A 13,449-nucleotide genomic window follows, 5' to 3' on the forward strand; every position below is an offset into this window, starting at 1 on the left:
ACCCCCCAATCCCTCCCAGTCCTTTCTAGTCCATCCCAGTCCATCCCAATCCCTCCCAGTCCATCCCAGTCCCGGCCCAGTCCCATCCCAATCCCTCCCAGTTTCCCCACATCGGATTTCACACAGAAATTCTCCTTTATTGCCGCATCCACCGGGATCTGGGGGTTCCCGGGGGGGGTGTCCTGGAGGATTTTGGGGGTCCCGGAGGATTTTGGGGGTCCCTCAGCAGATCCCGCACGTTTCCCTGCGGCCGAAGCGGCGCCGCCGGGGCTCGAGGCTCCTCCGCAGCTCCTCATCCTCCTCCAGCGCCCTGCGGGGGTCGGGCAGGGCTGGACCCCCAAAAATCCCCCCGGGACCCCCCCCCAGGATCCACCCCGAGACCCCCGGACAGTCCCAAAACCCCCCAGGAGCTCCCTGTGCCACCCCTGAGCCCCCCAAACCCCTCCCGGGACCCCCACAAACCCACCGGGACCCCTCCCCGCTGTCCCCCCGGTGTCCCCCCGGTGTCCCCTCAGTGTCCCCTCAGTGTCCCCACCTGCTCTCGCGGCGGTGCCGGTCCCGCACCAGCCGGTCCCGCCGGTTCACCAGTGCCACCAGTTCCTCCAGTAAGAGCTGCTCGCGCTCGCGCTGCGCCGGCGCCTTCTGCCACTCTGGGGATGTCCCCAAATGTCCCCAAAAAGGTCCCCAAATCCCTTTGTGTCCCCCCTCCGGTGACTCCTTCTGTGCCTGGCACCCGCTGTGTTTGTGTCCCCAAATGTCCCCAAGCGTTTCCAATGTCCCCCTGTCCCACCCGATGTCCCCACAAATGTTCTCCTGCCATCCCCAGTGTCCCCAAATGTTCTCCTGTCCCCTCAAATGTCCTCCTCATCCCCAGTGTCCCCATCCTGCCCTTTGTTCCCAATGTCCCCCTGTCCCCAGTGTGCCCAGAATGTCCCCTCGATGTCCCCAGTGTCCCCTCCCTGTTCCCAGTGTCCCTCCAATGTCCCCTCGATGTCCCCAATGTTCCCCCATTCCCAATGTCCCCCCAATGTCCCCAGTGTCCCCAGTGTCGATGTCCCCCTGTCCCCACTGTCCCCTCGACATCACCCCTGTCCCCAATGTCCCCAGTGTCCCCTCCATGTCCTCCCTGTCCCCAATGTCCCCCTGTCCCCCCAATGTCTCCCCTGTCCCGCCCGTCCCCAGTGTCCCCTTAATGTCTCGATGTCCCCCCTGTCCCCAGATGTCTCCAATATTCCCCCATCCCCAATGTCACCTCAATGTCCCCTCAATGTCCCAGTGTCCCCCCTGTCCCCAATGTCCCCCCTGTCCCCAATGTCCCCTCAATGCCCCACTGGCCCCCTGTCCCCAATGTCCCCCCCTATCGCCAATGTCCCCTCCCATCCCAATGTCGCCCCCCGTCGCCAGTGTCCCCCCGATGTCCCCGATGTCCCCATTGTCGCACCCTCTGTCCCCAGCAGCCCCCGCAGCTCCCGGCTCAGCAGCTCAAAGCGCCGCTCCAGGTCCCGCTCCTGCGCCCTGGGGGTGACACGAGGGGACAAAAGGGGACAAAGGGGACAAGGAGGTGTCACCGAGGCTGGCAGAGCCCCCCCCAGCACCGTCCCGGACACCGGAGCCGGGGGGGGGGGGCGGCACAGGGAGGGGACACGGGGGAGGGTGGCGATGTCGCGGCGATGTCACCGCGATGTCGCAGCGATGTCCCCTCACAGCAGCTGCAGCTGGTCCTGGCGCCGCACCAGCAAATTCCGCTGCTGCACCAGCGAGAACCAGGCCCGGAGCAGCCGCTCCTCACGGGCGGGGTCCGCGCCTGGGGACACGGGGACAGCGGGGACGTTGGGGACAATGAGGGGATTGGGGACATCAGGGACACGGGGACAGCGGGGACATCAGGGACATCGGGGACAGCGGGGACATCAGGGACATCGGGGACAGCGGGGACAATGGGGACAGCGGAGACGTTGGGGACAGTGGGGGGATTGGGGACAATGGGGACACGGGGACAGCGGGGACATTGGGGACAATGAGGACATCGGGGGGATTGGGGACAGTGGGGGATATTGGGGACATCGGGGGGATTGGGGACAGTGGGGGATATTGGGGACATCGGGGGGATTGGGGATATTGGGGAATATTAGGGAATATTGGGGACAGGGGGGACATTGGGGCATTGGGGACACTGGGGACATCAGGGACATTGGGGACACTGTGGGCCATGTGCCTGCAATGTCTCGATGTCCCCTGCTGTCCGTCTTTTCCCTTGTTCTCAATGCCCAATGTCCCCAATGCCCCCTCTCTGTCCCCAACATCCCGCTGTCCTTGCTGTCCCCCCAATGTCCCCAGTGTCCCCCAATGTCCCCAATGTCCCCAGTGTCCCCCAGTGTCCCCAGTGTCCCCTCACCGCTGTCCATCAGCTCCCGCAGTTCCCGCTCCAGCGCCGGGGCCTGAGCGTCCAACCGGGCCTGCTCCTGCTCCAGGGCCAGCAGCTCGGCTGTCACCCACTGTCCCTGTCACCGTGGGGACATCGGTGTCACCTCTGGGTCACCCACTGTCCCTGTCACCCCTGGGTCACCCCTGGGTCACCCCTGTGTCACCCTGCTCCTGCTCCAGGGCCAGCAGCTCTGCTGTCACCCACTGTCCCTGTCACCCATGGGGACATTGGGGTCACCCCTGTGTCACCCATGGCTGTCCCTGCCCTCCTCACAATGTCCCCCTCCCCCTGTCCCCAGTGTCCCCCAGTGTCCCCCAATGTCCCCATGTTCCCCCAGCCCCTGTCCCCATTGTCCTCATTGTCCCAATGTCCCATTGTCCCCATTGTCCCCCCCAATGTCCCCATTGTCCTCATTGTCCCAATGTCGCCCCAATGTCCCCAATGTCCCCAATGTCCCCCCAATGTCCCCATGTCCCCCATTGTCCCAATGACCCCATTGTCCCCATTGTCCCAATGTCCCCATGTCCCCCATTGTCCCAATGTCCCCCCCGTGTCCCCTTACCCCGCTCTCCTCCTCGGGGGTCTCCGGGGTCTCCCTGGGGGTCTCTGGGGGGGTCCCGACGTCACCCTGGGGACAGAGGGGGGGTCGGGGGGGTCAGGGGGGCATTTTGGGGGTCTCTGATGGGGGAGGGGGGGGTCTCACCTTCGGGGGGGGGTCCCGCAGGCGGGGGAAGCTCCTGGAGCGGGGGGGGGGGCGTGGGGAGACCCCTCCCCACCCCCGCGGGCCGGGGGGAGCGGGGGGGGGGCTCGGGCACTGCCGCCCCCTCCCCAAATGCTGGGGGGGGGTCCTGGGGGGGCTCCCCCTCAACGGGGCCGAGCTGGGGGTCCCGGGGGGGGCTCCCCCCCCCCCTCATTCAGAGTCTCGGTTTGGGGGTCCTGGGGGGGCTCCCCCTCTATCGGGGGGTCTGGGGGGCGCCCCCCCCTCCATGGGGACGAGCTGGGGGGGGTCTGGGGGGGTCTCCTCCTGCTCGGTGTCCATCTGGGGGGGGTCTGGGGGGTCTTGGGGTTCCGTGGGGATCCCCGTTGGGGTCTCTGGGGGGGTTTGGGGGTCCCGGGGGCGCTCTTGGGGCTCCTCCTCAATGGAGCCGCTCTGGGGGCGCGGGGGGGTCGTTTGGGGTCCCCCCTCGGTGACGTCACTCTGAAGGTCCGGGGGGGTCGTTTCGGGTCCGCCCTTGATGACGTCACTCCGAAGGTCCGGGGGCGTCCCTGGGGGTGTGGTTTGGGGTCCTCCCTTGATGACGTCACTCTGAAGGTCCGGGGGGGTTTCTGGGGGGGGTCGTTTGGGGTTCCCCCTCTATGACGTCACTCCGAACGTCCGGGGCGGTTGTTTGGGATCCCCCCTCGATGACGTCACTCTGAGGGTCCGGGGGGGTCTCTGGGGGTGTGGTTTGGGGCCCCCCCCTCGGTGACGTCACTCGGTGATTCCGGGGCTCTCCCCTCCTCAATGGAGCCGCTCCGGGGGTCCGGGGGGGTCGTTTGGGGCCCCCCCTTGGTGACGTCACTCCGGGGGTCCGGGGGGGTCCCCGGGGGGGTCCCCAGGATTGCCCGGACCTGGCTGAGGAAGGTCATGACCCCCAGGCTGTCGGGGGTCTCCATGTCCGAGGGGTCCAGGAGCCGCGGGACCCCCAGGGCAGCGAAGGCATCGAAGGCCTGGAGAGGGGGGGGGGGGGAATTTGGGGAGGGGGGGGGTCAAGGTGGGGGGGGACCCCCAAACCTGGACCCCCCCCGGCCCCCCAGCCCCCCCCACGCACCCGTTTGTTGTTGCCCCGGTGGTCCCGGGGGTCCAGAGCGCTGAAATCACTGCGGGAGGGGGGGACATGTGGGGAGGGGGCTTTGGTCACTGTGGGGGTCCCCAAGTGACCCAACCCCCCCCCCAAAAGGGTCCCCCCAACATCCCTGGGGGGCTTTGAACCCTCCCCACCCATGGGTGAACCCCCAAATTGCTCCTCAACCGCCCCCCATGTGCCCCCATTCCCCCAAGGGTGTCCTCTCTGTCCCCTGAGACCCCCCCAAAGCCCCCAGGACCCCCCCAAACCCCCCAGGACCCTCCAAGGGCCCCCCAAACCTCCCAGGACCCCCCCCAAGATCCCTCTAAAACCCCAAGGATCCAACTGCGACCCCCCCCCCTTAAACCCTCCAGGACCCCCCCAAACCCCCTCAAACCCCCCAGGATCCCCCCATATCCCCCCCCAGGTCCCCCCCAAACCCCTCAGGACCCCCCAAGGAACCCCCCAAACCCCCCAGGACCCCTCAAACCCCTCCATGTCCCCCCCAAAACCCCCCGGGACCCCCTCAGGACCCCCCCCCCCAAGCCCCTCAGGACCCACCCAAACCCCCTCCCCTCCCCTCCCGCCCCCCCCAGGGTGCCCCCCCAGCCCTCCCCTCCCCCCCCGCGCCCCCCCCTCACATCTCTCGGGGTCTCAGCCGGTGCAGGAGGGCGCAGAACCCCAACCCGCTGCTCCAGGACCCCCCGAAATCGGCGATGGAGACCCCCGGGTACCCGGCCGTGACCCCCCGGCACCAGGCCAGGAGCGCCCCGCGACCCCCGGGGGGGTCCTGGGGGGGAAAACGGGGAGGGGTCAGCACAGAGAGACCCCTCCCCTAATACAGAGAGAGCCCCCCACAACCCAGGGACCCTCCCCCAAGCACAGAGACTCCCCCAAAATACAGAGAGACCCTCCCCAGTATAGAGAGACCCTCCCCAAAATACAGAGAGACCTCCCCCAAAACTGAGAGACCCCCCCTAAATACAGAGAGACCCTCCCCAGCATAGAGAGACCCCCCCAAAATACAGAGAGACCCTCCCCAAAATACAGAGAGACCCTCCCCAAAACTGAGAGACCCCCTCCTAATACAGAGAGACCCTCCCCAACATAGAGAGACCCTCCCCAAAATACAGAGAGACCCCCTCCTAATACAGAGAGACCCCCCCAAAACCCAGAGACCTCTCCCCAGCACAGAGAGACCCCCCCCAAAACTGAGAGACCCCCCCAAATACAGAGAGACCCTCCCCAGCATAGAGACCCCCCCCAGAACACAGAGAGACCCCCCCCAGCATAGAGAGACCCTCCCCAAAATACAGAGAGACCCCCCCAAAACTGACAGACCCCCCCAAAACCCAGAGACGTCTCCCCAGCACAGAGAGACCCCCCCAAAACTGAGAGACCCCCCCAAATACAGAGAGACCCCCCCAAATACAGAGACACCCTCAGCACAAAGACCCCTCCCAGCACAGAGAGACCCCCCCAAAACCCACAGACCCCCCAAAACACAGAGCCCCTCCCAGAACACACAGACACCCCCCCAGCACAGAGACCCCCCCCAAAACTCCCATGGACCCCCCCCCCCAACCCCGTCCATTGAGGGGGTCCCCACATCCCCCCCACCTCCCCCCCCAATTCGGGGGTCCCTCCCTGCTCCCCCCCCCACTCACCGTGGTCATTTCGGGGGGGGTCTCTGGGGGGTCCCTCCGTGTGCCCAAACTGGGGGGGGGTGCTGGGAAGGGAGGGAGAGGCCGGTCAGGGACCCCCCCCCAAATCCAGGGACACCCCCGGCATTGGGGGGACAGCTCGGGGACACATTGGGGACATTGGGGGGGGCTTGGGGACACACTGGGGACACCTTGGGGACATTGGGGGGGGTTGGGGACACATTGGGGACACCTTGGGGACACATTGGGGACATTGGGGGGGGTTGGGGACACACTGGGGACACCTTGGGGACATTGGGGGGGGTTGGGGACACATTGGGGACACCTTGGGGACACCTTGGGGACACACTGGGGACACCTTGGGGGGGTTGGGGACACATTGGGGACACACTGGGACACATTGGGGACATTGGGGGGGTTGGGGACACCTTGGGGACATTGGGGGGGCTTGGGGACACATTGGGGACACCTTGGGGACATTGGGACCCACCTCGGGGTGCAGGGGTGACGCCCCCCGCCCTGTGCGCCCCCCCCTCGTCCTCGGGGTCACTCTCGAAGTCCCCAAGGTCGGCCACGTCCCCGGGGGGGCTCAGGCTGGTGACACTCTGCATGTCCTCGTCCCTGGGGGGGGACAATGTCACCAGGGGGTCACCAGGGGGTCCCCAAGGCCACCCCCCAGCCCCAATGGGGACCCCGTGGTGTCACCATTCCCCCAATGTCCCCCCAGTGTCCCTAATGTCCCACAATGTCCGCAGTGTCCCCAAAGTCCCTTCGGTGTCCCCCCATCCCCACAGTGTCCCCGATGTCCCCCCTGGCCCCTCGATGTCCCCATTCCCCCAATGCCCCCAATGTCCCCCCTGTCCCCAATGCCCCCAATGTCCCCCCTGTCCCCCCAATATCCCCAGTGCCCCAATGTCCCCCCAATGTCCCCAGTGTCCCCAATCCCCCAGTGTCCCCCTGTCCCCATGATGTCCCTGATGTCCCTTCAAGTTCCCCAATGCCCCAGTGTTCCCCTGACGTCTCCAATGTCCCCAATGTCCCCAATGTCACAATGTCCCCAGTGCCCACAATGTCCCCTCAATGTCCCCAATGCCCACAATGTCCCCAATCCCCCAATGTCCCCTCAATGTCCCCAATGCCCACAATGTCCCCAGTGCCCACAATGTCCCCTCAATGTCCCCAATGTCCTTAATGTCCCCCAATGCCCACAATGTCCCCAATGCCCACAATGTCCCCTCAATGTCCCCAATGTCCCCTCAATGTCCCCAATCCCCCAATGTCCCCCCGACGTCTCCCACCGCCCCTAATGTCCCAAATCCCCCCAGTCCCCCAATGTCCCCCAACGTCCCCAGTGGCCAATGACGTCCCCAAGGTCCCCTGATGTCCCCAAGCCGTACGTGGGGTGTCCCTCCATGAGGACGAGCCGCGCAGGCGCAGCCGCAGCGTGGCCGTTGTCACCTTGCGCGTCCGGGGCCGCAGGGACAGGGACAGGGCGGTGTCCCCAACCCCCGCCAGGGCGCCCCAGCTCCAGCGGGGCCGCGGCCACCACCGAGCGCCGGCCCCGCGACTCCTGCGGGGGACACGGGGACAGCTGGGGACAGCTGGGGACAGATGGGGACACTGGGGACACTGGGACACCGGGGACAGATGGGGACACTGGGACAGCTGGGGACACCAGGACAGATGGGGACAGATGGGGACACTGGGACAGATGGGGACAGATGGGGACACCGGGACAGATGGGGACACCGGGGACAGATGGGGACATTGGGAACAGATGGGGACAGATAGGGACAGATGGGGACAGCTGGGGACACGGGACAGCTGGGGACACCGGGACAGATGGGGACACTGGGGACAGATGGGGACAGATGGGGACACCGGGACAGATGGGGACACCGGGACAGATGGGGACAGATGGGGACAGATGGGGACACTGGGGACAGATGGGGACAGATGGGGACAGATGGGGACACCGGGGACAGATGGGGACACGGGGACAGATGGGGACAGATGGGGACAGATGGGGACACGGGGACAGATGGGGACACTGGGGACACTGGGACATTGGGACACCAGGACAGATGGGGACAGATGGGGACACCGGGACAGCCGGGGACAGCTGGGGACACTGGGGACATTGGGGACAGATGGGGACACCGGGGACAGATGGGGACACTGGGGACAGCTGGGGACAGATGGGGACATTGGGGACAGATGGGGACAGATGGGGACACCGGGACAGATGGGGACACTGGGGACAGATGGGGACACCGGGGACAGCTGGGGACACGGGGACAGCTGGGGACAGCCACAGATACCCAGGGACACGGGACAGCTGGGGACACCAGGGACAGATGGGGGACACTGGGGACAGCCAAGGACAGCTGGGGACAGATGGGGACACGGGGACAGATGGGGACAGCCAGGGACAGCTGGGGGACACCCAGGGGACACCACTGGTTGGGGCACGGGGACAGCTGGGGACAGTTGGGGACAGCCAGGGGACCCCAATATCCCCCACCCCAAGGGACCCCGATGTCACCCAGGGGACCCACAGGGACCCCCAAGGACCCCCCCGGTTTTTCCCCCATTGTTCCTGTTGTGCCCTCCCCATTTTTGGGGGTCCCCTCCCCATTTTTAGGGTCCCCTCCCCATTTTTGGGGGTCCCCCTCCCCCATTTTTAGGGTCCCCCTCCCCATTTTTGGGGTCCCCTCCCCATTTTTAGGGTCCCCTCCCCATTTTTGGGGTCCCCGCCCCATTTTTGGGGTCCCTCCCCATTTTTGGGGGTCCCCTCCCCGTTTTTGGGGGTCCCCGCCCCTCTCACATTGACCACGAGGAAGTTCCAGGTTTTGTCATCGAAGGCGGCGGCCTGGGGGTCCTGGGGGGCACGGGGGGGTCACGGGGGGGGTTTGGGGACACCCCAGGGGGGGTTTGGGGACACGGGGGGGGTCCGGGGGGGTCGCACGTACCCGGTACAGGGGTCACGACCACCTCGAGGGTCTCGGGCACCACCCAGACCACCATGCCCCGCCGCGGGTCCTGGATGCCCGGCTGCCACCCTGCGGGGCTGCACCCCCCGTCAGGGACCCCAAAAACCCCCCGGGACCCCCAAACCAACCCTGAAACCCCCCCGGGACCCCCAAACCATCCCTGACCCCCTCCGGGACCCCCAAACCAACCCTGACCCCTCGGGACCCCCCGGGACCCCCCAAACCAACCCTGATCCCCCCCGGCTGCCACCTGCGGGGCTGCACCCCCCGTCAGGGACCCCCAAAATAACCCTGACCCCCCCCGGGACCCCCAAACCAACCCTGATCCCCTCCCGGGACCCCCGCAGGACCCCCAAACCAACCCTGACACCACAAAACCAACCCCTGAACCCCCCCCGGGACCCCCAAATCATCCCGACCCCCCCGGGACCCCCCAGGACCCCCAAACCAACCCTGATCCCCCCGGGACCCCCAACCAACCCTGACCCCCCCCGGGACCCCCCCCCAAACCATCCCTGACCCCCCCGGCTGCCACCTGCGGGGCTGCAGCCCCCTGAGAGACACCCCAAAATAACCCTGACCCCCCCCCCGGGACCCCCCCGGAACCATCTGGGACCCCCCAACCCATCCTTGAGCCCCCCAAATCATACCCACCGCCCCTCTGGGCTGCCCAGAGACCCCCAAATCCCCCCCAGGAGCCCCCGGAACCCCCCGACTCCCACCTGTGGGGTTGCACCCCCATCAGAGACGCCCAAACCCCTCTGGGACCCCCCCCAAAAACCCACCGAGACCCCCCCCAAAGCCCACCGAGACCCCATAAAGCCGCCTCGGGACCCCCCAGGACCCCCCCGGAACCCCCCAAATCCCCCCAGAACCCCCCTAACCCCCCCAAACCCACTCGGGACCCCCCCAGGACCCCCCCAAATCCCCCCGGAACCCCCCTAAACCCCCCAAACCCACTCGGGACCCCCAGGACCCACCCGGAACCCCCCAAATCCCCCCGGGACCCCCCCAAACCCACTCGGGACCCCCTCAAACGCCCCAAGGACTCTCTTAAATCCCCCGGGACCCCCCCAAAGCCCCCCGAGACCCTCCCAAATCCCCCGCAGGACCCCCTCAAACGCCCCCCAAGGACGCCCCAAACTCCCCTAAAGCTCCCCAGGACCCCCCCAAAACCCACCGGGACCCCCCCAAAACCCACCGGAACACCCCCAAATCCCCCCAGGACGCCCCCAAACCCCCCCAGGACCCCTCCCCACCTTGGAGCAGACCCCTGCGCTGCCGCCGGCTCCACACCACGCTCAGTCTGTCGGGGGTCCTGGGGGGGGCAGGGGGGCGTCAGGACCCCCCGGGACCCCCCCAAACCGCCCCCCCCCCTCCCCCCACTCCGACACCCCCAAATTGACGCCCCCCCCGGGACCCTCAAACCGCGCCCCCCTCCCCTCCCCCACCCACCGAGGGGGGGGCACCGCTAAATTTGGGGCCGGGGGGGGGAAAACCGGACACCCCCGGGGGGGGATGGGCAAGGGGGGGTTCCCCTCCCCCCCCCCCCCAGGGTTATTTTTAACCGCCCCCATTTATGGAGATTTTATCCACAAAATTAACTCGGGGGGATTTTGGGGTGTCCTGGGGGGGGTCCCCAGGGATTTTTTGGGGGGGGTCGTTGATTTCAGGGGTCCCTGGGGTGTTTTGGGGGGTCCGAGGGTCTCGGAGGTTTTTTTTCGGGGGGGGGGGGCGGTCCTGTGGTTTTTTTTGGGGAGGGTCTCAGAGATTTTGGGGGTTCCTGGGGGGATTTTGGGGTCCCTCCCCCACCAACGGGGGCTCTCAGAGGATTGGGGGGGTCCCGGGTGGGGTCCCATGAATTTTTGGGGGGGAATCCCAGAAAATTTGGGAATTCACAGAAATTTTGGGGTGGTCCCGGGGGGGGGGGGGTGTTTCCCTTTTTTTGGGGGGGGCGTCCCACAAATTTGAGGTGAAGCCCAGAAAATTTGGAATTCCCACGGATTTTGGGGGGGGGGGGGTCCCAGCCGCTCGGCCGGTGTCCGCGAGAATTTGGGGGTGTCCGGGGGGGGGGGGGTCCCGTGGGGGTCTCAGGGGTTTTTCTTTGTGGGGGCAGAACCCACGAATTTTGGGGGGGAATCCTGGAAGATTTGGGAATTCCCAGAGATTTTTGGGGGGGGGGGGGGGGGGGTCCCGGGGTGGCGCCCCACAAATTTGGGGGGAATCTCAGATTTGGGAATTCCCACGGATTTGGGGGGGTCCCGGTGGGTCGGGGGGGATCCTGGGGATTTGGGGGTGTCCGGGGGGGTTCCTATGAATTTGGGGGGAAATCCGGGAGGTTTTGGCAACTCCCACGGACTGTGGGGGGCTCCCGGCGGGTCGGGGGGCTCCGGGGGGATTTGGGGGTGTCCGGGGGATTTGGGGGGGGGTCACTCACCAGCTGCCCCCCCCCTCCACCAGCAGCTCCTCCAGGGTGGCCTCGAAGCGAACTTTGGCCGCGCGTTTCCCCGCGCCGCTGCAGCCGCTTCCAGACGCTCCCCATGGAGCCCCCCGGGACCCCTCCCCAAAATAAATAAAAAAACCCCCAAAATAAAAAAACCCCAAAATAAAAACCCCCCAAAATAAAAACTCCCTAAAATAAAAACCCCCCCAAATAAAACCCCCCAAAACAAAAACCCCCCAAAATAAAAACTCCCTAAAATAAAAACCCCCCAAAACAAACCCCCCCAAAATAAAAACTCCCTAAAATAAAAACATCCCCAAATAAAAATCCCCCAAAATAAAAACTCCCTAAAATAAAAACCCCCCAAAATAAAAACTCCCTAAAATAAAAACCCCCCAAAATAAAACCCCCCCCAAAACAAAAACCCCCCCCCAAAATAAAAACCCCCCCAAAATAAAAACTCCCTAAAATAAAAACCCCCCAAAATAAAAACCCCAAATAAAACCCCCCAAAATAAAAACTCCCTAAATAAAAACCCCCCCAAAATAAAAAACCCCAAATAAAAACCCCCCAAAATAAAAAACCCCAAAATAAAAAAAAACCCAAAACAAAACCCCCAAAACAAAACTCCCGAAAACAAAACCCCCTCGGGGTCCCCAGTGCCGCCCTCCCCCCCCGGGCGCTGCAGGGATCGCGATCTGTCGCGACAGCTCCGAAACCCCCCCCAAGCCCCCCCCCCCCACCGAGGGAAATCGGAGAGGGGGAGGGGGGGGGGGGAGGGGCGGCCCCACCCCCCCCGCGCGGCCCCTCCCCCACCCGAGAGGATTTGGGGGCGGATCCGGGAGTTTGGGGCTCGGGTCGATTTTGGTATCGAATCAACGATTTTATCCCAAATCCCTTTAGAGAAAATCCCTTTTATATCAAATCCCTTTTATATCAAATTCATTTTATATTGAATCCCTTTTAAAACCAAATTTATTTTATACCAATTCGCTTTTATATCAAGTTCCTTTCATACTGAATTTATTTTATACCAAATTTATTTTTATCAGATCCTTTTATAGTAAATCCCTTTTATATTCCATTTATTTTATATCAATCCCTTTTATACCGAATTTATTGTATATCAAATTCTTTTTCTATTGAATTTATTTTATATTAAACCCCTTTATACCAAATCCTAAATATAAATGCCTTTTATACCAAATTTGTGTCGAATCCTTTTATATCAAACCCTTTATCCCAAATTCCCTTTATATCAAACCTTTTTATACCAAACCCTTTTATATAAAATATATTTTATATCAATCACTTTTATCCCAAACTCCATTTCACGCCTGTTATACCAAATTTGTATCAAATCCTTTTCTATAAAATGCCTTTCTACCAAACCCTTTATCCCAAATCCCTTTTATACCAGTCTTTTCTATCAAATCCCTTTTATATAAAATTATTCTATATAATTTTCACACCAAAAACTTCTTATACCAAACCTTTCAGACCAAACCCTTTTCTATCCAATTCCTATCAAATCATTTTATGTCAAGCTCCTTTTATCCCAAGCCCTTTTATATCGAATTCTTTTCTACAAAATCCCTTTTACTTCAAACCCTTTTATATAAAATTTATTTTATATCAATCACTTCTATCCCAAACTCCACACCGAACCCCGTTATACGAATTTGTACTAAACCCCTTTTAAATCAAACCCTTTTATATCACACCCTTTTCTATCAAACTCTTTATCCCAAATTCATTTTATATTCAAATCCCTTTTATACCAATCTCTTTTTATATAAAATTTATTTTATATCAATCACTCCTATCCCAAACTCCACACCGAACCCCCGTTATACCAAATTTGTACTAAACCCCTTTAAATCAAACCCTTTTATATCACACCCTTTTCTATCAAACCCTTTATCCCAAATTCATTTTATGTCAAATCCCTTTTATACCAATCCCTTTTTATATAAAATTTATTTTACATCATCACTTTTAAAATTCCATTGCACAACCAACAAACCCGGGTGTTTAAACCGGAGCCGTGTCCTGGGGGAGCTCTGGGGGTCCCAGAGTGTCCTGGAGGTGGGTCTGG

The 13,449-nt window shown here is 62.3% G+C and overlaps 1 protein-coding gene across 1 annotated transcript; it reads right to left on the reverse strand.

Annotated features, from left to right (window-relative positions):
* Positions 1-222: 222 nt before the first annotated feature.
* Positions 223-8,942, reverse strand: EHBP1L1 (EH domain binding protein 1 like 1). Its single transcript, XM_058822336.1, is given in 18 exon segments — positions 223-310; positions 536-650; positions 1,442-1,515; positions 1,705-1,804; positions 2,396-2,501; positions 2,988-3,053; positions 3,129-3,260; positions 3,623-3,731; positions 3,840-4,135; positions 4,237-4,285; positions 4,893-5,041; positions 5,919-5,980; positions 6,406-6,536; positions 7,313-7,337; positions 7,340-7,422; positions 7,424-7,485; positions 8,743-8,796; positions 8,895-8,942. Coding segments are annotated over 18 exon segments (1,749 nt in total).
* Between the last annotated feature and the right edge of the window lie 4,507 nt (positions 8,943-13,449).

Source organism: Ammospiza caudacuta, chromosome 32 (genome assembly GCF_027887145.1).
Source record: "Ammospiza caudacuta isolate bAmmCau1 chromosome 32, bAmmCau1.pri, whole genome shotgun sequence".
Lineage (NCBI taxonomy): Eukaryota > Metazoa > Chordata > Aves > Passeriformes > Passerellidae > Ammospiza > Ammospiza caudacuta.